General features: G+C 48.2%; 2 protein-coding genes and 1 long non-coding RNA gene across 9 annotated transcripts; 2 read left to right on the top strand and 1 right to left on the bottom strand.

The window, feature by feature from the left end:
- Positions 1–731: 731 nt before the first annotated feature.
- Positions 732–6,177, top strand: brd3os (BRD3 opposite strand). 3 transcript variants are annotated; one of them, XM_085476608.1, is made up of 3 exons: positions 732–914; positions 4,223–4,447; positions 5,330–6,177. In XM_085476608.1, the coding sequence occupies exon 3, from the start codon at positions 5,414–5,416 to the stop codon at positions 5,696–5,698; it is 285 nt and encodes a 94-aa protein (XP_085332734.1). In that variant the 5' UTR covers positions 732–914; positions 4,223–4,447; positions 5,330–5,413; the 3' UTR covers positions 5,699–6,177. The 3 variants fall into 3 exon arrangements, with proteins under 3 accessions (XP_085332734.1, XP_085332735.1, XP_085332733.1); XM_085476609.1 differs by lacking the exon at positions 732–914 and adding an exon at positions 933–1,009; XM_085476607.1 differs by lacking the exon at positions 732–914 and having other exon boundaries at positions 3,816–4,447.
- A 1,127-nt stretch (positions 6,178–7,304) lies between these two features.
- Positions 7,305–20,918, bottom strand: LOC146697836 (bromodomain-containing protein 3-like). Of its 5 annotated transcripts, none has more exons than XM_085476599.1 (12): positions 20,784–20,918; positions 17,491–17,763; positions 17,299–17,410; positions 17,053–17,190; positions 16,818–16,977; positions 16,441–16,610; positions 15,959–16,354; positions 11,139–11,267; positions 10,862–11,068; positions 10,464–10,696; positions 10,093–10,391; positions 7,305–9,899 (listed from the first exon to the last, which is right to left on the bottom strand). In XM_085476599.1, exons 2-12 carry the CDS (start codon positions 17,580–17,582, stop codon positions 9,781–9,783), a joined length of 2,055 nt encoding a protein of 684 aa, XP_085332725.1. In that variant the 5' UTR covers positions 17,583–17,763; positions 20,784–20,918; the 3' UTR covers positions 7,305–9,780. The 5 variants fall into 5 exon arrangements, with proteins under 5 accessions (XP_085332725.1, XP_085332726.1, XP_085332730.1 ...); XM_085476600.1 differs by having other exon boundaries at positions 20,815–20,918; XM_085476604.1 differs by having other exon boundaries at positions 10,886–11,068; positions 20,784–20,917.
- A 57-nt stretch (positions 20,919–20,975) lies between these two features.
- Positions 20,976–24,529, top strand: LOC146697835 (uncharacterized). The gene is made up of 2 exons (XR_014923434.1): positions 20,976–22,069; positions 22,314–24,529. It is a non-coding gene; the product is annotated as an uncharacterized LOC146697835 (long non-coding RNA).
- Positions 24,530–24,571: the final 42 nt, after the last annotated feature.

Genomic DNA, 24,571 nt, shown 5'->3' with positions numbered 1-24,571 from the left:
GGATGGACTTGACCTCCTGACTATGACTGATGTAGATGATAAGGTGCTGACTCTAAGAATCCACAATCTCAACAGGGTTGTCCGATAAGAACAGATGGCATATCCATAAAATCCACTGCCACTCAGGTATCTGTCGTTCACTCATTTATTTAGCAAGAATCCGAAGCACACATCCATAATGTGAGTGAGGGGATTTAACAGACTGTAAAATGCTATATGCCGTGTGGTGAGTGATGGTGTGGTTTCTGTTGGAAAGAACATAAAAGTCTTCCATAATTATGTGAACAGAGTGAATTAAATGTGTAATACAACAATACAAACAATACTGGATAGTGGAACATTCAACCAAAATAAGGGAGTGTCAACAAATGCTAATTTTACTATTTACATAAATCCTAACTAGGCACTTTACATTAGAGCTAACATGAGAAATTAGTGACGGTCCCTTAATGACCGCACGGCAGAGGCTGCTTCGCAGTAAACGGCAGTAACAATCGGTAAACGAAGTATGCGCCAAGGATTAAACAAGGGAGGATAATGGCCGCAGCAAAGAACAAACACGATAAAACACAGAAACGTACAGTCTCATGGACGCACACTGCTAACAGCATTAGAGGAATGAAAATCCACACGGTGAGTAAAACTCTGCTGACTCTTCCCACCTGCAGCTCCGACCGAACTCTCTGCGTCGACATGTGCGTAATGATGAGGTAGAATTGTGTCTTCTGATTGGTGAAGAGAATTGGTTGCCTCACCGCTCATTGGCTAAACGGCAGCCGTATGCTGATATCTTACTCCGCAGATGCGGCTCCGTTCGTGAGTTCTGCGAACTGGCTGGCCTTTTGTACAAGCTGCCATAGCAGCCTCCGTTTGGCCAACTTTCTGAAAAAGTTGAACAGCTGAGCTGGTTTCAGGTGAGATCTTTGTCCCGGCAGGTGTCAGAGCAGCGGGGACTAATTAAAGGACTGTGAGCACCTGGGGACAGGTGTCCAATCAGCTGACAGGAAAGGTGACTCGTGTTTGCGCATATACTGGCTGTGTCCCAATTCAGGGTCTGCACGCTTGAAGTACGCGCACTACGCGTACTACGTACGGTGCGTACTATAAGTACGAGAAGTGCGGAAGTGAGAGGCTTGTGAAATGGGACGGTATACGCTTCGTCGTGCTGTTCAGGTTGCCTAGCAACCATGATACTAACCGTGAGACACGTTACATACAGCTTTGTTTGACAGAAATGAAGGAGAAACATGTTTTGTTGGTCATTCATTTTTGTCATGACATCACTTTGATTAGTTGAGTATCTGAGGCTGAGACCACAGGACTGTAAACATGATTGTTGGGCTTCATGTCTGTGCTGAACACTCATTTAAGATTAGCTAGTAAATGACAATTAGCTAATGTTGCTCATGAGACTAAAGTCATCTCACTGTCGTGATGTAAATATAATATGGCCAATATTATAGTATTGTCAGATTATTATGATTGAGATATATATATATATATATATATATATATATATTGTACAAGATCAATGGGACCCTAAGAGCCTTCATCAGGAACTCAATGGGGATGTGGCGTACAACACTAGAGGCCAACTCCAGGCCCATAGCACAAGTCACCATCAAGTGCGGGATCTACCAAGGAGATGCTCTGTCCCCACTGCTGTTCTGCATAGGCCTGAACCCCCTCAGTGAGATCATTAACAAGACTGGCTACGGATACCGACTACGGAACGGAGCAGTTGTCAGCCACCTCCTGTACATGGATGACATCAAGCTGTATGCCAAGAGTGAACGAGACATCGATTCACTGATCCACACTACCAGGCTATACAGCAATGACATTGGAATGTCGTTCGGACTGGAGAAGTGTAGTCGGATGGTAACAAAGAGAGGGAAGGTAGTCCGAACTGAGGGGATTGAACTACCAGAAGGCAACATTGCAGACATAGAGGACAGTTACAAGTACTTGGGGATCCCGCAGGCGAATGGGAACCATGAAGAGGCCGCTAGAAAAGCTGCAACCACCAAGTACCTGCAGAGGGTCAGGCAAGTCCTGAGGAGTCAGCTGAATGGTAAGAACAAGATCCGGGCCATCAACACGTACGCCCTGCCCGTGATCAGGTACCCTGCTGGGGTAATAGGCTGGCCAAAGGAGGAGATAGAAGCCACTGACATAAAGACAAGAAAGCTCCTTACCATGCATGGAGGGTTTCACCCCAAGTCCAGCACCCTGAGGCTGTACGCTAAGCGGAAGGAAGGGGGCCGGGGACTGGTGAGTGTCAGCACCACAGTCCAGGATGAGACAACGAACATCCAAGAATACATTGGGAAGATGGCCCCAACTGACCGAGTGCTCAGTGAATACCTCAGGCAGCAGAAACCCAAGAAAGAGGAGAGAGACGAGGAACCATCATGGAAGGACAGAGCCCTGCACGGTATGTACCACCGGCAGATAGAGGAGGTGGCTGATATCCAGAAATCCTACCAGTGGCTGGACAAAGCTGGACTGAAAGACAGCACAGAGGCACTAATCATGGCAGCACAAGAACAAGCTCTGAGCACAAGATCCATAGAGGCTGGGGTCTATCACACCAGGCAAGACCCCAGGTGCAGGCTGTGTAAAGATGCCCCAGAGACAATCCAGCACATAACAGCAGGGTGCAAGATGCTAGCAGGCAAGGCATACATGGAACGCCATAACCAGGTGGCCGGCATAGTGTACAGGAACATCTGTGCCGAGTATAACCTGGAAGTCCGGAGGTCAAAATGGGAGATGCCCCCAAGGGTGGTGGAGAATGACCGAGCTAAGATCCTGTGGGACTTCCAGATACAGACGGACAAAATGGTGGTGGCTAACCAACCGGACATAGTGGTGGTAGACAAACAGAAGAAGACGGCCGTAGTGATCGATGTAGCGGTTCCGAATGACAGCAATATCAGGAAGAAGGAACACGAGAAGCTGGAGAAATACCAAGGGCTCAGAGAAGAGCTCGAGAGGATGTGGAGGGTGAAGGTAACGGTGGTCCCCGTGGTAATCGGAGCACTAGGTGCGGTGACTACCAAGCTAGGCGAGTGGCTCCAGCAGATCCCGGGAACAACATCGGAGATCTCTGTCCAGAAGAGCGCAGTCCTGGGAACAGCTAAGATACTGCGCAGGACCCTCAAGCTCCCAGGCCTCTGGTAGAGGACCCGAGCTTTAAGGATAAACCGCCCGCAGGGGCGTGCTGGGTGTTTTTTTTTTTTTTTTTTTTATATATATATACATATATATATATACACACACACATATATCACTGACTTTCAGCTTGTTGTGTTTGTGGATATATGACTGACGTTAATTATTACACATTCGCACATAAATAAGTGACGTCATATTCAGTACTTTTGACAGTTCACTCTTCGGCCGCTCCATCCTATTAGGGAAATTCTACATACATAAATGTAAATTTCAAAACTCAACCCCATCATTTAATTTATTTTTGATTGAAATTGAATATTACTTAAACTCTCTTAAATTAACTTCCAATAAAAAGGGTTTATCATTGATTGAAATTCATTCAGAAATGTTTAATGAATGAGCTGTCACAACTTTCAAATACAAAGTTGTTATGAAGTCTGTCACATTCCCCCCTTTTTTTCTTTTTTTATCCTTTATTTATTTATCCTTCTTATTTCATTGTACTATATATTGTTACTCTTATTTGCCTTGTATGTCCACTGTACAAACTGAACTGAACTTTATAATTTCAATAAAGTTTGGAAAGAAAAAAAAACCCTCCTCGGCCGCTCCCTTCTGCCGTGTTTTGCGGCAAAATTATCCACACCCACCGCCGCGCTATGAATTGTGGGATATATGGGACCACGAAGCGTGCACCGGACCACGCTTGATATTTGGGGAAATCGACGGCGCATTTGGAGTATGCGTTTGAAGTACACTTCAAATTGGGACAGCCGTCGTTGCGTGGCGGTGACGTAACCGCACTTAAAATGCGTACTTCAAGCGTGCAGACCCTGAATTGGGACACAGCCACTGTCGGTAACGTCAGGAGTGGAACATCTGTGACCGCGCGCTTTGTTGCTGCCCGGACCAGACTGCAGACGCACCGTTGCTATTGGTTTCAACGGAAGCTCCAGACGCTCTGCGGCTAAAGGCTAACCATGCTAACGTCAGCAGGGCTGAAACACGGTGAAACGTCACAGCTTATTTCTGATGTTTTCAGCTTCGGCGTGTATTGACGTTGACGTCATCGTCGCGGGGAGCTCGTGCTGTGACCTGATCCCTGATGAGCTAACTGAGGCTAAGAACTAGCAGCGGGATTAGCCGGAGGCTGCGGCTTCAGCATTCTGAGCAGGAGCTGTTAGCCGCTCGGCCAGCGGAGCTCAGCCCGGGATGAGGCGCTGCAGCCGGTGGGGACGACAGCAGGAGGGCGGCCAAGCTGATGGAGGTAAACCCGGTGAATTTCCCACAGCCGTAATTACCGTTCAAAATAACTTTATTCACATTGAGCAGAGAGACTCGTGGATGTAGTGAATGAGGACATACAGAGGGTTGGTGTGACAGAGGAGGATGTTGATAGAGTCTGATTCACCATCAGCGATGACCCCAGCACTCCCAGTCAATCCGAATTTGGTTTTAAATTAAAGAGCAAGCTGTTCACCTTTCTTCAGAGTATGAGGTACGGGTCACCTGTGAAGACCTCCAAGGTTTCAGGTTCTTCACAGTGTCAGTTTAATCCAATTTCATTTATATTATTAGCACCACAGCAACTGTCACCTCAAAGTACTTTCTACTGTAAGGTAAAGAGCATACAGTAATACTGAGAAAGCCCCAAAGATCTGACAACTCCCTATGAGCAAGCACTTTGGCGACAGTGGGAAGGAAAAACTCTTAACAGGAAGTAACCCCTATTAGAATCAGGCTCAGGGAGGGGCGGGGCCATCTGCCGCGACTGGTTGGGGTGAAAGAAGGAAGACAGGATAAAGACATGCTGTGGAAGAGAGACCGGGATCGATAACAAGTATGATTCAATGCACAGAGGTCTAATAACACAGAGTGAAGAAGAAACACCCAGTGCATCATGGGAATCCCCGGCAGCCTACGTCTATTGCAGCGTAACTGAGGGAGGATTCAGGGTCACCTGGTCCAGCCCTAACTATATGCTTTAGCAAAAAGGAAAGTTTGAATCTTAAAAGCAGAGCTAGTGTCTGTCTCCTGAATCCAAACTGGAAGCTGGTGATGAGGTCTAACACCTGTCCACACCTGTATGAGTATTTGAGGGCGGGGTCAGAACTCTGAACTCTAATGGTTCACCTGTGCTCTTCTTCAGGTGTGAGGTTATGACGGGGTCAGACTTTGTCCTGAGACAGTCCAATCTGGACCAAGTCGCACTGGTCCTTGGAGCGCCGACGCCATGTCAGACATGTCTGATCCAGCTGTCGTAGAGGGACAGGCTCCTCACTGTTCTGCTCGGCCCCCCCTGGCAGAGAAGGCGCTGTCCGAGGTCTTCGGGCGGCTGCGGTATCGCGACACGTCACTGCTCATCTGGCAGCAGCAGCAGCTGGAAGCAGCACCGCCCTCCACCTACCTGAGCCGCAGCCAATCAGCCTGGTACAGTAACTATGGCAACCAGGCAGTCCTGGTCCGAGACAGGAGGGGTGCGGACGAGGGGCGGTCCCGGATCTGCAGCATCATGTGACGCAGAGCAGTTCAGTTTGGTCACTAACAAACATTTTGTTTTTAATTTAGAGAACTGTCCAATCAGAGAGAAGCATTAAGATCCACGCCCCCGCCCCTCTCTCACCCACTGACTGCAGACAGGAAAAAAACGAACAGTATTAATTGTCAGCTTGGCGAGCTCCAGCGTCAGCTCTGATGACCAGTTTAATGGACTTCCTGCCCTACAGGGGGCGTCCCGTGTCAGTATCTAACCCTAGTGTCCTCCATTTTGATTTGGGGAATGAAGCCAGCAGCACCACACTGAAACCATCACCTTCATCCAGCATGCCACCAAAAGACATTGTCCTGTTTGAAACCCTTAAGTGACCAATCAGCACGCAGTTACAGCACACTGGTGCTTTCTGGGTAAAATCATTGTCACAGAGAAATTGAAGGTAACGAGTCTTCAGACGTGTTACTGATTTATGGAAACGACGAATAAAATGTTTTCTTGTTTTAGCTCTGTCATTCTTACTCAGTGAAGACTGTCTGAGAGCGCCCCCTAATGTCAGGCCAGTGAAACTGATATACAAACAAGGCCAAGCACAGTTCCACCAGTGCGATGAAGAAATGTTGCTGCAGTAACTCAAAGATTCTGATAAATGAGAAGAGAAGAAAGTGTACTTTATTGGTCCCCGTGGGGAAAATCCCTCTCTGCATTTAACCCATTCACTCAGTGAAGCAGTGGGCAGCCATTGGGCGCCCGGGGAGCAGTGTGTAGGGACGGTACCTTGCTCAGGGGTACCTCAGGGTAGCTGTTCAGGGGAATCGAACCCCCGACCTTCCGATCATGGGGCCACCACTCTACCTACTGAGCTATCCCTGTTCAGACTGTGATGATGATCTGCTGTAACTCACAAAACCTTTTCTTTCACGTAAGGACTTTGGTGTGGTTCGAAGCAGCAGGAAATGAAACTCATGAAAAAGTCCAGAATTTGGTCCTCCCTTCACATTTTCCCGTTCTGGTCCTCGAGCCTTATATTTGACACCCCAGGATTAAAGAGTGGTATAGGGGGTGGGGCGGGGCTTGTGTGTGTGGTGACTGTTTATTAGTTTAGAATTAGCTGCATGTCGACTCCGGCGTGTCACGAGGGAGCAGCGGGCTCGTCTCAGCCCCGCCCACTCGGTGCAGCCCAGGACAACGTCCAGCATCACAGCACGCCTCAGGTGGCCCCGAGGACTTCTCTCACTTCGTCCGTTAGAGCGCGCTCGGTGACAAAAGAGTGGAGCCACTTGTTTTCAGTTTATGTGTTTATTTATGAAAACAAATGAACTCAGAAAATAAGGATCCCATATCAGTAATTACATCAAATAATTCACTTGTTTCGTCCCCTCTGCGTCTCTACGAGTGGAGCTCGCTCTAACCTCAGACGGCTACTTTACAGCTACTATACAGCGCTCAAACATACGCGAGAAAAACGTACGGCCGGAGTGCATGCAATACATAAAACCACTGTTTCCTTTTCTTATTAAAATACAAAATTAACTATGAGCGTCGAAGCTCAACCATCAACTAAAAACAAAGAGGAGGGTTACTGTGGCAACGAGCTGTCCGCCTGTCTGTCGCAGGGGGTCCCGATCGAACGCTTTGCCCGGTCCATCGAGTCGTAATGCGCCCGCAAAACAAAACGTGGAGGCTAAAGGAAAGATCCGTGACAACAGATGACGATGCGGTGCCACCCGGAGGTCGTGTGATCACGACGTCAGATTATTCTCCAACACCTGCCATTTACAGGTTTCTTACCAGGTTACCTCCAGGGGGCACCACAGGTAAACTGATCTCCAGCTGGAGGTCGCCAATAATCAGGGGTCAGAGGAGCGAGGGGAGGTGAGGTTTTACTGAACACGCCCCCTGGCTCCAGCCAATCGGAAACCATTTATATCATTGGGCATGTCGATTCAACAGTTTCAGTAAAACTCTACGTCTAATATTCATGATTCATCTTTGTTTGCGCTCTGCAGCTTGTACAAAATTCAGAACGCCACCGAGGACGCGGCGGTCAACGTCATGATGAATTTTTCAGAGAAAACAAACTTCCTGTTTGTCAATATTTCCTTTGCCAAGAACCGACACGGCGTCCAGGGATAAGAACAACTATGGCCGCGTCCCAGAGAGCCCAACACCATCGGAGGTGTAACCACAGATCATAGGTCAGAGGGCAACAGGCCTATCCGCCTGACACTGACGTCAGGTGATCAGAAATCTGACGCCACAATGCCCAACGTAAGCCACAAACATCTGCCGAGCGCTTGACAGACGGGTTTTTTCTGAAATCGCGAAAATGAGTCGTGACTGCGGTGGGTGTGGCATTTTCCTCAGAAATCGTTTCTTGCGTCCTGATGTCCTCCGAGCGGCAGCGAGCTCTAAAACCTTAAAATAAATTGTCTAAAAAGCTTTAAAAGAAACGAGGTGCTCCGAGTTTGGACCCTGACAGGAGGAGGCGGTACAGTATGAGTGGTTCTTTTTTGGCGGGGTGAGAATGGGGGCGGCGCTTGAACAGGACAGCAATAGAAAGACATTTTATATAGAGAACCTTATAAGACACAAACAAGTTCAGCACACAACCTGAAAATCAAAAACAGGAAATGTAGTGTTAAAAAAAAATAAATCAACGTCTCTGTGCTGACAGAGCCGTGCTGGGGGCGGGGTCAGGATCCTGTGACCCCACCCACATTGCCACGATGACCCCCAAGGACAAACAGGAAGTTGTGTCTAGGGTTGCAGGACCAGCAGGGGGCAGGGTTGGTCTCAGAGGTTTTTAAGGTGGAGCTGAAAGATCCAGAAGCCGGTTCGATCCAAAGGGTTGATCAGTCAAAAAAAAATGGTTTATTTCCCGCTGAGACGATCCATCAAGAGTCCACTTGGACACTTTTTAAAGCGTTACCTGATGAGGACTCAGCTCCAGAGCAGGCGGCATGGGCACGCCCTCTGTTCTATCTGCAGGCACGCAGTTTCCTGTTACGTGTTTTAAAGGGTTTAACGCCAAACTGAACCAACCACCATAAACAAAATCAGGGTTTTGGCCTGGCGCCGTCAGTTACCCGTCATAAATACCTCAAAATTTAAATAAAGTTTTGAATTAAAGATACTTTTTGTAACAACCTTCTGCAGAATGTAACTAAACATTCCACCACCAGGGGGCACCATGTCACCACTGACTGAGGTCAGGCCTTGTCCTCTTCGTTTTCACACTGGCACAGGAACGTACTCATACCCGTTTTAAATAAAGTTTACGCTGGTTTCATTTAGTGGCACAAACTGGTATTACACTAAAGTTCTTCCTTTTTCACCTCAGTGACACACTTTTAATTTGAAAAGCTTTTAATTTTAACATTTAAACTGGATTTTACAAAAAGTACCTTTAAACTGCTAAACTGTATTTTCCTGCTGACCCCGCCCACCGCCATACTCCTGCCTGTTTCCCACCTCGCTGGTTTTCTCAATCCCAGTTTAAAGTAGCAGACGGCACATCAGAAGGAGGGGCTAAACAACGCCTTGCCGCCAGGTTCAGAGAAAAAACGGTTATTTGTAAAACTGTTCTGTGATGTCACACGCTGACATCGTCAGGTCTTCTCTCTGCTGCAGCTTCAAATGAAACGTGAGATGCGCTCATTCGTCTCAGTATCCACAAACCTGCTGAGATCACCTGCTCCTCCTCTCCAATGATACTTGTGGAATGTATTCAGAGGTCAGGGGTCACCACCGGCCGTCCACGAAGAAGAAAAAGACGAAGAAAGAAAGTCTCGACGGTTGCATTTCTGTCCACAGATCAGTAAGACTCCCAGACGGGCTGCCCATCGCTCTACCTGACTCCGCCCACATCCTTCCTCCTCCATCACTTTCTTCTGTCTGCAGTCCTCCAATAGCGGAAAAAATGAAACAAAAAACAAAAGCACTAGGAGCTAAAAAAAACAAACAGGTCAGCCTATTTACATCCAGTCTCTGTGTTTAAACGTGTGTGTAACAAGTTCAGAGTGTGTATCTCTGTCTTTGTGTTTGTTCAGGATGGAGGTGTGTGTGTGTGTGTGTGTTCAGTAACACGTGTATGTGTGAACGCGTGTTCAGTCTGTGTCGGAGGATGAGGAGGTTCCTGTCGAGGAGCTGTCATCGGAGGAGGAAGAGGAGCTGCCACTCAAACGACTAGCCCCGCCTCCTGAGGCCCCGCCTCCAGCTGCCTTCTCTGAAAAGAGAAATAAAGGAAGACAAGTCAATGAGACAGTCCCGGCCAGGTGACACCGTTTCTGTTGGCGCTCGATGATTGTTGCCTAGACAACACGGCTCAGTCGCCCAAGTCCAACGCTCACACGATGAACCCACCCCCCCGTATCGGACCGCTCAGACATCGACGGCCGTGCTTTTGAGGCGGTACTTACGCAGTAGCTTCCTTTGCTTCTTCTGCAGGCAGGACTTGACGTAGCGCTCGAGCTCTCGGAGCGTGGAGGGTTTGAGCGTCTCGAAGTCGATCTCGATCTCGTCAGGGTTGGAGTCCCTCAGCGACGGCTCTCTGGTCTGGATGATGTGCACGACACGGCCCAGCTTCTCTCCCGGCAGCCGGTTGATGTCCAGACTCAGCTGCCGCTTCTCATCGTACGACATCGGCAGCGACGACTCCTCGCCGTCGTCCCCGTTGGCTGAGCCGCTGCCCGACGTCTTGTTGCCTTTCTTGGGTTGCCTGGAAACACAGTCACTGCGGTCACTACATTGTCCCTTTTCTCAGGTGGATTTGCTGAACACTGAGTCGTACCTGGTGGCCGTCACCGTGCTGTTGGCTTTTCTGGCTGGCGCCTTCTTCTGATTGGCCGGTTTGGGCTGCTGGGCGGCGGCCTTTGGCTTCTTCTCTTCCTCCATCTTGCCTTTATTTCCCTTGTCTTTCTCCTTCTCTTTCTTCTTCTCCTTGTCTTTCTTCTCTTTCTTCTTCTTTGGCTTGCTGACCGGCGCCTGGGACAGGACCGCCAGCTGCTCGTGCACCGCCTTCAACTGATGGAATAAACTGATTATCAATACCCGTCATCTGTGATCAATACACGGCCACGCCTTCACGGGGTGAGTCACAGGAGCCATGGATATTTCAAACATGAATGTCAAGTAAACAAATCGTGAAATCTAAAATGATAAAAAGAAGAAAACCAAGATGTTCTTGACCTGTGATTGGTCGGCAGCACCAACCTGCTCCTGTAGCTCAGCCAATCGCGTGGCCCGCTCCTCCTCAGAGTCGGACGATTCGTCAGAGGAGGAGTTGTTGCTGCTGTCGGAGGAGGCGGTGCTTTTGCTGACCACCGGTGTCGTGGTGGGGACCGACGCCTCCAGGCCCTCGTCAGGGATTTTAGCGAAACGCATTTCAAACACGTCCTAATGGCAGACGGGTTATCGATACCTGATCGCAGCGATCGATCGAGCAGGAAACGGAGGCTTTACGTACCTGCAGCTTGCGGGCCATGGCCACCACCTCGTGGTCTGGGGGGTTGTACTTGTAGCAGTTGGAGAACATTAACCTGACGTCAGTGGCGAAGCTCTGAGGGTCGCTGTACTCGCCTTTATCCATTTTTTTCTGTCAGGAAACAAAAGAACGTCAGAGATGGCGCCAAACCTCCCATTTGGACATCTGAAGGTGCGGAGTACAGACACCCAGCGGCGTTAAAAGTAGGGGTGCAACGATATTCGTATCGATATTGAACCGTTCGATACAGTGCTTTCGGTTCGGTACGCATATGTATCGAACAATACAAAATCTTTAATTTATTTTATCAACTTTCCTTCTGACGATGCTGTCTGTGTTGAGCGCTCAGTGGATCTGCGCTCAACAGTGCAGCCTAGGCGGAGTAGTCGAGTGCAGATTCACTGAGTGCAGGGCAAGCTAGCAGACAGAAGTTAAGCTCCTTGCAACATGGCAAATTGAACCTCCCCCACCCTCATTCAGATCTGGCGTTTGGAATTATTTTGGTTTTCATGTGACGTATGACCCTGAAGGTAAGCGAGTCATGGACTAAAGTAAAACAGTATGTTGGATGTGCCATGCAATGCTCAATTACATGGGTGGGAGCTAGTGCGTTAGCGCAGTTAGCTCGTTAACGTGTTGGCCGTCTAGCCCCATGCACGGGGCGATCGGCGGTAGCTCTTTAACGGAGATTTGCCGTGTTTTGGCGTTAACGTCATTTCAGATTAACGCTGACAGCACTAGTGTGAACACAACGAATATGACTGCACATTTACTCCGACATCATCCTAGTGCAAAGACAAAAACAACAAGCATGCATGCTACAAACTTTACCCGAGTCATTTAGACAGCCGTTAGCACAGGATTCTCCTTATGGGGACCTGATATGTTTAATGTGCTGCTGAGAATATAGCCCAGAAGAAGCGCGTAGTATAGCTTTTATTTTGAAAGAGCCATTTCTCTGTAATAAACTCTCTTTTCCAAAGATGAGTGATTCCTCAATCAGATACAGGGCTCGCAATATCGCTAGCCCGACGTCCTGGGGCTAGCGATTTTTCCAGTCGGGCTACCAAAATCTATCTCTTCCCTGCCCGTCGGGCTATTGTAGGAAGGAAAAATATATGTCAATGCTTTTGCATTCTTTCAGAAATGTAGCTGGGTAATTATGTCATTGGCATCGGTGAGCCACTGTCAATATGTGACATATTGAAGTCGCGTTTGAATTTGCGCTTGTTTTTTTGCTTTCACTTTGCAATCGCGCGAACTGTGTATAGAGAGCGACAGCACTGATCTGTGAGTGATGATAATTTGTGCACCAATTCCTCTGACATCGTCTTATTAATCGTTAGCTTACTATGCAAACATGACAAGTGAAATCTCCCGCAGCTTAAACATGTGAGAGGTTGATCGCGCAGAGAATCGCTGAGCTTATGTGAGTCCGTGTGTAAAAGCAGCAGGATTTATATTTTAGTTCTGCTGAGCCAAATAAGACAGGTCAGGGTGAAGAAGTGACAGCCAAAGAAAAGCTTACCACAAAACGGAGAAGTTATGACAAATCAGACTATAAGGCAAAAAGAAAGTGCAGCTTTATGGTTTCATGGACAAAATAATTTCTGTGGCTGCGATATGACGAGCTAAATAACCAGGGCTGCACATAAGTGGTCCGCAGGTGCGCATTCACTGTCAAAAAAAAAAACACGCACAAGATAAGAAGTTGCAACGGGTGTTTGCGTACATAAGATTTTCAGGAGGACAGACATTTGTTTAGAACTCTTAAAGATGTCGAAGAAGCTCCTTTAAGCAATTACTTTGGTGTTCCTCCACCTCCACAGAAATGTCAGAAGGAGTCCGAACCACAAAAGAAGCACGTATTCTCGGAAAAGTGGTTGCAGGAGGTGAGCTGGCTTCAAACAAATGATGAACGCACAGAGATGTGGTGCAGAATGTGCCGTGAAAATTTAATAAATGACAAATTAAAAAGGCATGAACATTTTTTTTTGTATCGAAAAAATATCGAACCGTGAATTTTGTGTATCGTTGCACCCCTAGTTAAAAGGTTCCAGTTTTCCACCAGAGCGAGCTTTGAACCGGCCGCAGGGCTGGGAATCGCCGCAGCCCACGATCTCGACATACAGTGGGGCAAAAGAGTATTTAGTCAGCTACCGATTGTGCAAGTTCCCCCACCTAAAATGATGACAGAGGTCAGTAATTTGCACCAGAGGTACACTTCAACTGTGAGAGACAGAATGTGAAAAAAAATCCATGAATCCACATGGTAGGATTTGTAAAGAATTTATTCGTAAATCAGGGTGGAAAATAAGTATTTGGTCAATAACAAAAATACAACTCAATACTTTGTAACATAACCTTTGTTGGCAATAACAGAGGTCAAACGTTTACTATAGGTCTTTACCAGGTTTGCACACACAGTAGCTGGTATTTTGGCCCATTCCTCCATGCAGATCTTCTCGAGAGCAGTGATGTTTTGGGGCTGTCGCCGAGCAACACGGACTTTCAACTCCCGCCACAGATTTTCTATGGGGTTGAGGTCTGGAGACTGGCTAGGCCACTCCAGGACTTTCAAATGCTTCTTACGGAGCCACTCCTTTGTTGCCCGGGCGGTGTGTTTTGGATCATTGTCATGTTGGAAGACCCAGCCTCGTTTCATCTTCAAAGTTCTCACTGATGGAAGGAGGTTTTGGCTCAAAATCTCACGATACATGGCCCCATTCATTCTGTCCTTAACACGGATCAGTCGTCCTGTCCCCTTGGCAGAAAAACAGCCCCATAGCATGATGTTTCCACCCCCATGCTTCACAGTAGGTATGGTGTTCTTGGGATGCAACTCAGTATTCTTCTTCCTCCAAACACGACGAGTTGAGTTTATACCAAAAAGTTCTACTTTGGTTTCATCTGACCACATGACATTCTCCCAATCCTCTGCTGTATCATCCATGTGCTCTCTGGCAAACTTCAGACGGGCCTGGACATGCACTGGCTTCAGCAGCGGAACACGTCTGGCACTGCGGGATTTGATTCCCTGCCGTTGTAGTGTGTTACTGATGGTGACCTTTGTTACTTTGGTCCCAGCTCTCTGCAGGTCATTCACCAGGTCCCCCCGTGTGGTTCTGGGATCTTTGCTCACCGTTCTCATGATCATTTTGACCCCACGGGATGAGATCTTGCGTGGAGCCCCAGATGGAGGGAGATTATCAGTGGTCTTGTATGTCTTCCATTTTCTGATGATTGCTCCCACAGTTGATTTTTTCACACCAAGCTGCTTGCCTATTGTAGATTCACTCTTCCCAGTCTGGTGCAGGTCTACAATACTTTTCCTGGTGTCCTTCGAAAGCTCTTTGGTCTTGGCCATGGCGGAGTTTGGAGTCTGACTGTTTGAGGCTGTGGACAGGTGTCTTTTATACAGATGATGAGTTCAAACAGGTGCCATTCATACAGGTAACGAGTGGGGGACAGAAAAGCTTCTTACAGAAGACGTTACAGGTCTGTGAGAGCCAGAGATTTTCCTTGTTTGAGGTGACCAAATACTTATTTTCCACCCTGATTTACGAATAAATTCTTTACAAATCCTACCATGTGGATTCATGGATTTTTTTTTCACATTCTGTCTCTCACAGTTGAAGTGTACCTCTGGTGCAAATTACTGACCTCTGTCATCATTTTAAGTGGGGGAACTTGCACAATCGGTGGCTGACTAAATACTTTTTTGCCCCACTGTAGCGTTGTTATGATTTCCATGTTTTACTCAGTAGTACTGCAATAACCGGGGTTATTGCAGTACTACTACATACATTAACGTATATTATCTGCATTCAGCTGTACTCGTTCAACTTCAGATTACGTGCTCGGAGTTAAACTTTGTTTGTCAGTCAGAGTCATCTCATCAGGCGCCGCCGCCACTGAAACCCGCTGTTCCCACGAGTAGCTGCTCCGGTCGGCTCTGCTCGGGTTTCCCAGTAACACCTGGTACCACGGGTCTTTTTAGTACCTGCTCAGGGGAGGTTTCAAGCGATCTGAAAATGTGACAGACTGCGTGCCATCGACGGGCTAATCAGCGGTGTCGCCTGATGAGTCGTGACTCATCGAAACCCAAGGGCAGCGGTTACATCGCACAACGCCGCGGTCCCTGAATGCGACACAGACCGAGCAGCAAGTACACGGACGCCTCCATGTTTGTTGTAGCGTTCATGTCACGTACTAATTATGTCATGGGACGCTCCGCCCCGTTGCTATGACGGTGATCACGCATATCAGGTGGTACTCGACTGTAACGGAAAACCAGTCAGAACTAATGGAAATGGAGCTTCAGTCACCGCAACATCTCACAAAATATGGAAAAAACGAATCGATCAGCGACTGAGCGGCTTTACCAAAGAGGAGGGGTCTGACTGTGTGCTGCACCACAAACAGGAGCAACAGCCTGCGGACGCTCACCTGTGGAGCTCCCACTAACACCACACAGAATGATGAGGGAAGCTCAGGTGTCGCCCACACGAGAAAACCTCGTCACTCTAACGCCTCGACCTGTTTGAGGTTCACTCCGTGCTGGCGAACGTCGTGACGTCACGGCAGCGTGGACGTATGTTCGGTTACAGCGAGCAGAAAAGCCCTCCCTCACTCTGGGTCAGTTCCCGCTCTCACAGACTTTAATTTTCTTTAAAACATCAAATCTGTGATATTGATTGTCACCGATCACGTTGTAGTCAGGAGAGTTTCTATGGCGCCTGCAGAGTTTGAACCACCGTTGACCTCACTCTAACCTCGTGTCTACGTGATGATGTCATTACCCGGATGGTGCTGAGGTCCATGGGGTGTTTGATGATGTCGTGGTAGTCGTGCAGCTCCAGCGCCTCAGCGTCCACGGGCTTGTAGAAGGGCCAGGCATAGGCGGCGTGCTTCTTCGAGAGCATCTCCTTCAGGATGGCATCGCAGTGTTTCATCTGCTCACCCAGCTTACCGCCTTTCCTCCCCCCGGGGCCGACGCCTCCGGCACCCACGTCCCCAGCCGCCAGGTCGTCCCCAGTGTCCCGCCGGGTCTTGGTGGGGCGGGCAGCGGCTTCACGGCGAGACGAAGCCAGTTTAGCCGGTTTGGCGTCCTGAGCAGACGGAGAGTCGGCGCGGCCGGCAGAGATGGCCGACGTGGTCGGAGTGGTGGTATCAGCTTTCCTCTTCACGCCTTTCTTCTGTTAGAGAGACAGACAGGTGGAGAGGGCGGGCTCAGGTTCTGTTTCAGGTCACATGACGCCATGTCGCCGCACACGCCTCTTACCTTAACCACAGGCTGGGCAGATGGCATCAAGGTCGCAGGAGGCTGAGGTGCAGACACAGGGGGCGTGGCCTGGACTGGTGTGGGCGTGGTTGAGATTACTGGCGTCTGAGAGGGAGAGGGGGAGGGATAGGAGGGGGGAGGGGAGGCTGAAGACTCTGCCTGTTGACTCACTGAAAGAGAGACAGGAAGTACTGTGAGTACTTCAGCAGTACTGCAGTATTTCCTGCACACGTTCAAGTGCAGGTGCAGGAGAGGATTCTGATCTACTGCCGCAAACACAGAACCCACACCTGATCAACCAACCACCAATTTCTCTCAATAAAGGTGAGTGCAGTGTAGGACCTGGGTGGAGACCACCTCTGGTACGGCAGCGTTACCTGTATCCGTCTCACCTGTGGTGGCGGCCGGCTGTTTGCTCTTGTTCTTGCCTTTGGGAGCCGGAGGCAGCAGAGCGACTTCTTCTTGAGGCATCTGAGCGACTTTCTGCAGGAAGATCTTCTCTAAAGCCTGAGCCATGAGGACGATGTCGTCTGTGGGCTACACACACACAGAGGTTAATGCCATCACAGCTGCACACAGCTGCACTCAGCGCCCTGGCTCTGCCCCCTTTACCTTGTTGTAGATGTAACAGTTGGTGAACATGGTGTTGAAGTCCTGCATTGCCTCGCTGGCGCTCCAGTAATAATTGTTCTCCAGACGCTTCTTAATGGTTCCCATGTCCATCGGGTTTTTGATCACTTTGTGGTAATCCTGCACACAGCAGCGTGGTCAGGAAAACACTCAGCTGTGTGTGTGTGTGTGTGTGTGTGTGTGTGTGTGTGTGTGTGTGTGTGTGGCGAGAGAGCAATGGTGACTCACGTGCAGACACAGCTTGATGGCGTCCACGGGTTGGTAAAAGGGCCAGGCGAACTGATGCTTCCACAGCGTCTTCACCACCACGTTCTGCATGTACTGCAGCTGGTTGGTTTTCCTGAGACACACACACAGTCAGCACACACCATTCACCTGCCTCTAACAGCCTATCAGGGGTGTTTCTCGGTTGTGTCCTACCTGCCCGGTTTAGTGGGGTTGGTGACCTCAGGGGGGGGCGGGTTGGTGAGGGGAGGGGGGCTGGGGGGCGCAGCCTCAGGGGCGTCCGACATGGTGGACGACGGTGATGCAGCGATGCACAGTGGGACGGCAGCGTCTGACTGGAAGGTGAAAAAGGACTCCTTCTGTGGGCCGAGGCCAGGTGTGTGTGCACAGGTGTGTGTCCGTGCACGTGTTCAGTTCAGCCGCTTCAGCTCAAGTGTTCCCCGAAGAGACAAACTCCCATCGCACGACCTGAAAAACACAGAGAGAGAGGGGCGGTGATTAGGGGTTATTGATTCTGGGGAGGTAACGCTTTTAACCCCGCCCATCACACCAGTTTGAGGTCATTAACCATTTCCTGTCCAAACAGTCCGCGATCGTTGTTTAAAGTCAGCTCGCTGGTTTCCATCTAAAGCTGATGTCTCTCTAAGAACTTAATCGTACAGCGGCAACGTTTGGCTGGTCGGTGACGCCCGGCTAGCTACGGTGCCGCAGTTACACTAACACAAACAAACGAGCGCAGAGAAGCTGGAGGACGAGGGATGTTTGCCACCATACGTCTGGAGGAAGACGCTGAAAACTGAAACTTCAGCTCAGGTCGGTCATTTAGTCCTGACGCTCAGCTTCACGTCCTCGCTGAGAGCGAGTCTTCTCTGAAGCGTTCTGGAGATCTTTGGAGGCGGGGCTCAGCGAGGTTTTAAACTCTGGCCAATGAATGAAGTGCAACAGGTTAAATGGCAGCTGGCTGTTTGACCTCTGTGCAAACACAGCAGGGAGCTTCCAGGACCAGGCCAGCTCAGCTGCTACACACATCTGTACATAAAGCTTTAAAAACAGCTGCTTCAACATCTGGCAGCTAACGAGGTTAGTGAGTGTCATGACTACGTGTAAAAGCCCAGCCCAGAAGGCTGCGCGCTTCAGCTCTGCGAGAGGCAGTGAGGGTCACTCAGAACGAATCATCATCTACGGATCAGAAAAACCTGAGCACACAGGCGCAGCTGCAGAGCTGCAGGCTGTGGGTGGAGGTGGGTGGAGGTCAGACCCTAAGACCTGACTCTGACGTCGAAATCACTGCTTGGACTCGGAAAGCTACAGACTCCTCCAACCAGGATCCACAAACACCTGCTCCTCCTGTCTGAACTCATTCAAGGTACACTGAGTGGAAGCTGTGCTGCGGTTTGACCAATCAGAAGCTGAGATTCTGACTCGAGATCGTGGACACTTGGCTCTAGAGCAGAGGGAACATCCAGGTTGTTGTCATCGCTCAAGGACCGTCTCTGCTGAAACATCTGGAGCTTCATGAAGCTACAAACAGCACGGAGGAGGCCCGAAGCTCACCAAAGTTTTCCAACTCCTAAAAACTGCTACTTTCTACCTGAATCCAGTTTGATTCCAACACTGAGGCGCTAATAATCCAGAGCATCAGACACACAGCTGATCCTTGTGCCTCGCGCTGATTAGAATCTGACTCTCAGGCCACAATCAGATTTATCAACAGCAGATAATCAAGGCTGCAGCGACTGTTATTAATAAACTGACAGATGATCCACCCACCAACCAATAATCTGTTTAGTAATCAGAGAACATCCAACGCTGAAAAATTCAGCCATTTGTTGCATCAACAGACCTAACGCCGCGTGGGCGGGTCCCAAGTCAAACTTTATTCAACTAATCCTCGCGTTACACGTCCAACCCTCTCTCACTGGAGTCCATTGATAAACGTACAGTGACTCATCAGCTGTTGTTGACCTGCTGCAGGTCCAGGATTACTGCACGAGTTTTTCTCTCTGATCTGGACGTGTCCATGTGTTTTACTTCACGCTTTCTTTATTTCCTGTTTGAGTTCCTGTCACAAGAATGTACCAAAGTTTATCTTTACGATAGCTTGATTTGTGCGGTAAGACCGTCTGATGAAGGCCCGAGAGGCTGTTATCTGTTCATAGCAGCGGATGATCAGGGCTGTCAGTATATTTAAAGATCAACTGTTGATAGGTCTATAATGCATCAACTGATAACAGTTAACTGTTCTTGTTAATGTGTCGGTTTGCTTACAAACATTAGTTATTAATCTCTCATTAGCATGATTTCTTTGACCACACTGACCCTGAGTCTACAATGATCACGGCAGAAATCTGAGGGAAACTTGTGTTTATCCAATCAGAGCAGCCGTCTGATCCCGCTCAGTTAAACATTCAAATAAATAACTGTTAATCAAAAGTCACTCAGTGTTTTCTGTAATCCATTACCTGATCACTTAAGTTTCTTTCTTACACACCCACAGGTGGCACGTTACAGATTATTATTTTATGTTAATGGAAATTTCTGAGACTGTCACAAATCCAAAAGGCAATAAAGTGAAAATAAAGTATGCTGTGGACATTTTTATATTTTAATCACAAATGATGGAATTAAGACAACAGATCTGTGGGTAGTCCAGCCTTCAGTCTCTACTTGGAGTCTCTGCTGATTTAAAGCAACACCACGGGTCAAAATGAGAGAAAAGGCTCTGAATGTCAAACTGATGACAATTTATTCAAAAAACAAAACAAAAACAGGATGGTATTGATGTTATGCGAACTGGTGTACCCTAAGTGGGCATGTCCTGGACACACCTGGGACTGAACAGAATGATACCCGTGCTATGAGCTCCTGCACCCAACAGACGCCCTCAGGCCGTCTAAAACCGGGACCGGGACCCGGAGCGGTAAATCCGTGCAGACCCGGGGCCGCCTGTGCGCTGCTAATAGCCAAGCTAACCGCTACGAGCCACCGCTCCGCTGCACAAGGCAAACCGCACACATGACCTTACGTGGTGGCTGCACCGACACCCCGATGACTCGTAGTGTCGGTGGATCTCTAGCCCCGGTGAAGGGGGCTGGAGCTCGGCTCTGGCCGCTCCACTTCGAGCTCCGCACAAACATCCATTTACCTGCTTTAAAAGATGGCGGGCACAGCAACAGCTAGGTGGCTAACGGAGCACAGCTCCGCGTCGAGGCCGTAACACGTCGGTAATAATACCCACGGCGGCCGAGGGGCTGACGAAATGCGTGCCGGGGTGATATATCGGCCGACGTGATCTAATTTGGCACACTCCAGGCGCATTGGCGCGGTTACATTTTGCGATATTTGCGGACGTTACCGCTCGATGTTTGGCTAGCTAACGCAGCATTAGCCTGTTAGCTGAGCTTTGTCTGAAGGCGCCGAGCGGCCAGCCAGGCTCCGACACTCTCCGCTCTGCCCGCTCTTTCCCTCCGCTCCCGGTACCCGCTCACCCCGCTCCTCCCGCTCACACACGCTCTTTACTCCGTGTCTCGGTCCTCCGGCGATCCCGCGGCGGCTGCGACTGCTTTCTGGAAGATTTTTATTTAGCCAAGTAGCATAATAGATGAGTTATCAGCTGTCTTGTCCGTACGCAAGCGCAGTGCCGAGCAGCATCATGGATTTTGTTGTGATTGCATTGGTTGGTCCGGCAGATGACGCGATGTGATTGGCTACGGCGTGCTTGCAGGGTTTTGATTTGTTGCTAGGTGGTGTGAAGAGCTGTGATTGGTGCAGGAGGCCGTTAACATGCACTGATTGGCTGAGCCGATAACCGGGCTCTCGTGATTAGCCGGTAAAGCTGACGGGATTCGGAATGGCGCCGCGGATCGAACTACGTCTCCCAGCATGCACCGCGGCAGCGCGGAGCTGTGCTGACGCTGATCAGTTATAGATACCTAAACGAGACTTTGAAACACTGTGTCTGTAAATTGGTGGCGAACAGCCTTTTAAATAAAACGATGAAACGTCACGGTGAAAGAGCACAAGCCTTAAAACACACTCGGCACTATTCAGCAGCTTAAATACTTCAGTCTGTGCACCAAAGTCCACCTGAGCAGTCACCGCGCTGTTCCTCACATCAGCACCAAACTCACCTGGAATACCTGCAGAATAATGTTCATGCCAGTCCTTCAGACACTGAACACAAGCTGGGACAAAGCTGGGACCTCCACCAAAGACCAGAGGCGATGCTGTAGAGCCGAGTCATCCTGTAATGTCCGGAATGAAGGCAGAGCTTCCTTTAGAAACTCAGTGCTCATGTGTCCACAGCAAAAAGTTAAACAAACCTCTTTGAAGGTGGAGGAGCAGCACGATCAAAGGTGTCTCATCTACCTGAGACCAGCAACAGAGACACTGATCACTGCACTCAGTGGGACATACAGACCACGTTTCGTCAGCATGTCTACAAACATCTTTTTTATTAGGACTATTTATTATTACTCGGTCTCTTGAGGTTCTCTCTGGAGCTGACAGTATTATCTAAGACAGCACCGAGGTCATTCCCACAGCAGGGGTGTGAAACAGAAGCCCGGGGCCCAGAATACCCCGACAAAGATCCAGCCTGCTGGTGGCTTTGGAAAACGTAAAGGAGGACATCAAATTTGGTGATAGCAGAATCTTTTCTGTAAAGACTGAAAGTGGGCTGTTTGTGGCCCGTGATGTGAAATAAGCTCTACAGTCTGTATTTTTGGCCATCAGTATAAACATCTGGGCACGCTTTTTGATTTCAACACTCAGGGTGAGTCGTCACGATTTACTCGCGTCCTTCCTCAACATGTAGGTGACTCTGTCATCTGTGAGTGTCAGAACCAATTACAAAGTAACTTGTTACTGTAATCACATTTTTTAGTAACATAAAGTTAGTAATTACATTAAAGTCCTGCTGAAGTCAGCTGATTTCAGTTTGTGTGGGAGGAGGACGATGGTGGCGTGGTAACTTTCAAGAAGTGAAGCCATAGACCTGACTTTTATTTTTATTGCAGAAAAGAACAAGCGTGATGGCACGTGGAAACAGGCTAACACACCGCTAGCCAAAAAGTCAGAGTGATGATGAAGTATGCAGACCCAAGTCCAGCAGCCAGAGCCTGGACAAAGGCAGTCAGGCTGCAGCCTGGTTCTACCTGTTTCTACAGTAGGATCACCGTGACGACCGCTTTGAAGTCTTCTCATCTTTGCTTTGTTTGTATGTAACAACTAACTTAAAGATTGTGTGTGTGTGTCCTCATTAGGATAGAGATCAGTGTGTGGGACTGTACTCTCAGGTTTATATTGTTTAGAACTATAATTATCAAATAATGAGTTTTGGGTCATTTTACTGAGTAATGAGTAATGTAATGAATATTATAGCAAATTACTTTCTCGGAGCAGTAATTAAGTAATCCACTGTATTACTTCTAAGAAAAATAATGAGTAATATGTTACCTTTAGGCAGCACGGTGGCACGGTGGTTAGCACTGTTGCCGCACAGCAAGAAGGTCCTGAGTTCAATTCCACCATCAGGCCGGGGTCTTTCTGTGTGGAGTTTGCATGTTCTCCCCGTGTTTGCGTGGGTTCTCTCCGGGTACTCCGGCTTCCTCCCACCGTCCAAAGACATGCAGCTTGTGGGGATAGGTTAATTGGATAATCCAAATTACCACTAGGTGTGAATGTGAGTGTGAATGGTTGTCTGTCCCTGTGTGTTAGCCCTGCGACAGACTGGCGACCTGTCCAGGGTGTACCCCGCCTCTTGCCCTATGACAGCTGGGATAGGCTCCAGCGCCCCCCGCGACCCTGAAAAGGATAAGCGGAAGCGGATGGATGGATGGATGGATGTTACCTTTCTTGAGTGTGTGTGTGTTGTAATGATGTGTGCGAGAGAGAGAGCCTGAATGAATGAGCTTGTAATAGAAAGCGCCTTGGCTGCTCAGAGCAGAAGAGTGCAGTAAAAGAAGTCGTAGAGTTTGCAGAACCGACACAAAGACTGTGAATGTCTTTGCCACACACTCAGTGACCCTGTCAGGATCATATGTACTCATGCAGAGTCAATCCCAGGCGTGGCTATTTTTTATTATTGTTTGGAAGACTTTAGTGTTTCTATAATCTTTTGTCACATTTCCTGGTAGTACTATATAAAACGTGTTACTCTTGTCTTTCTCTGTGTTTGTTTGTTAACATTTCTTTGTAGCATTCTCGTATTTCTTTATAATATTTGTAGTGTTTTGTAGTCTTATAGTATTTTGTGCATATTTTGCATTTCTTCACCATTATGGCTTTCTTTGTGGACATTTGGCCTTTTCTAATGTCAGCCCCATTTTTTGTTTTTTTATTTTATTTTTTATAGTCTTTCTTTATATTTTTTCTGTATAGTTTAATCATATTTCTTTACAGTATTTTAAATGGTAAATGGCCTGTATCTGTATAGCGCTTTGCTTAGTCCCTAAGGACCCCAAAGCACCATCCACACACAGGTGATGGCAGCTACGTTGTAGCCACAGCCACCCTGGGGCGCACTGACAGAGGCGAGGCTGCCGGACACTGGCGCCACCGGGCCCTCTGACCACCACCAGTAGGCAACGGGTGAAGCGTCTCGCCCAAGGACACAACGACCGAGACTGTCCGAGCCGGGGCTCAAACCGGCAACCTTCCGATTACAAGACGAACCGCTAGCTCTTCAGCCACGATCGCCCCAGCACATATTTAACATATATTTTTCGTCTTTTAGCTTTTTGTTGTTTATTAGCATGTTTTCTTCTAGGATTTGTTTTCAGTGTTTTAGCATGTCTTGTAGATTATTACTATTTTAAATAGAATAGAACAGAATAATCCTTTAACTGTCCCACAAGGGGAAATTTGGTTGTAACAGCAGCAAGAAAAACACATATACAAACAAACAAACAGGACACAGGACACAGAACAGAAACATACACAATTTTTTTTTTACATATATAGCATTTTTGAATCTCCTAGTCATTTAGTATTTTGGTCATCTTTTATCTTTTTTTTTACATTTCTTTAGAGTATTTTAATTATTTAAGTATTTTCTGTACATTTGTAATCTTTTGGCATTTTACAGTAGTATTAATATTTCTTGTGCTTTGGTTCTTTTTTAACATTACTTTGTGGTACTTTATTGATTTTTGTAGTCTTTAACTATTTTCTGTAGTTTTCAAATACATCTGTACTATTTCAGCATGTGTTGTGTATAAACGTGTCTTTTTACTCTTCTAGCGTATTGTTTTAGCAGCTCTTTGTAGTGTTAGCA

The sequence above is a fragment of the Copadichromis virginalis genome, linkage group LG12 (genome assembly GCF_057382275.1).
Source record: "Copadichromis virginalis isolate Kocher_CV1m ecotype Utaka linkage group LG12, C_Virginalis_male_GT1.1, whole genome shotgun sequence".
Lineage (NCBI taxonomy): Eukaryota > Metazoa > Chordata > Actinopteri > Cichliformes > Cichlidae > Copadichromis > Copadichromis virginalis.
The sequence above is the reverse complement of the archived record's forward strand: the minus strand, read 5'-3'. Positions and strand labels throughout refer to the sequence as shown.

Excerpts from the sequence above, each read along its gene's own strand:
- brd3os (XM_085476608.1), top strand. The coding sequence starts at position 5,414 with ATGTCAGACATGTCTGATCCAGCTGTCGTAGAGGGACAGGCTCCTCAC.
- LOC146697836 (XM_085476599.1), bottom strand. The coding sequence starts at position 17,582 with ATGTCGGACGCCCCTGAGGCTGCGCCCCCCAGCCCCCCTCCCCTCACC. Across the intron at positions 10,697-10,861 it reads GTGCTGCCGACCAATCACAG|TTGAAGGCGGTGCACGAGCA; the intron begins GTCAAGAACATC and ends TTATTCCATCAG. Across the intron at positions 9,900-10,092 it reads GAAGCAAAGGAAGCTACTGC|AGAAGGCAGCTGGAGGCGGG; the intron begins GTAAGTACCGCC and ends TTCTCTTTTCAG.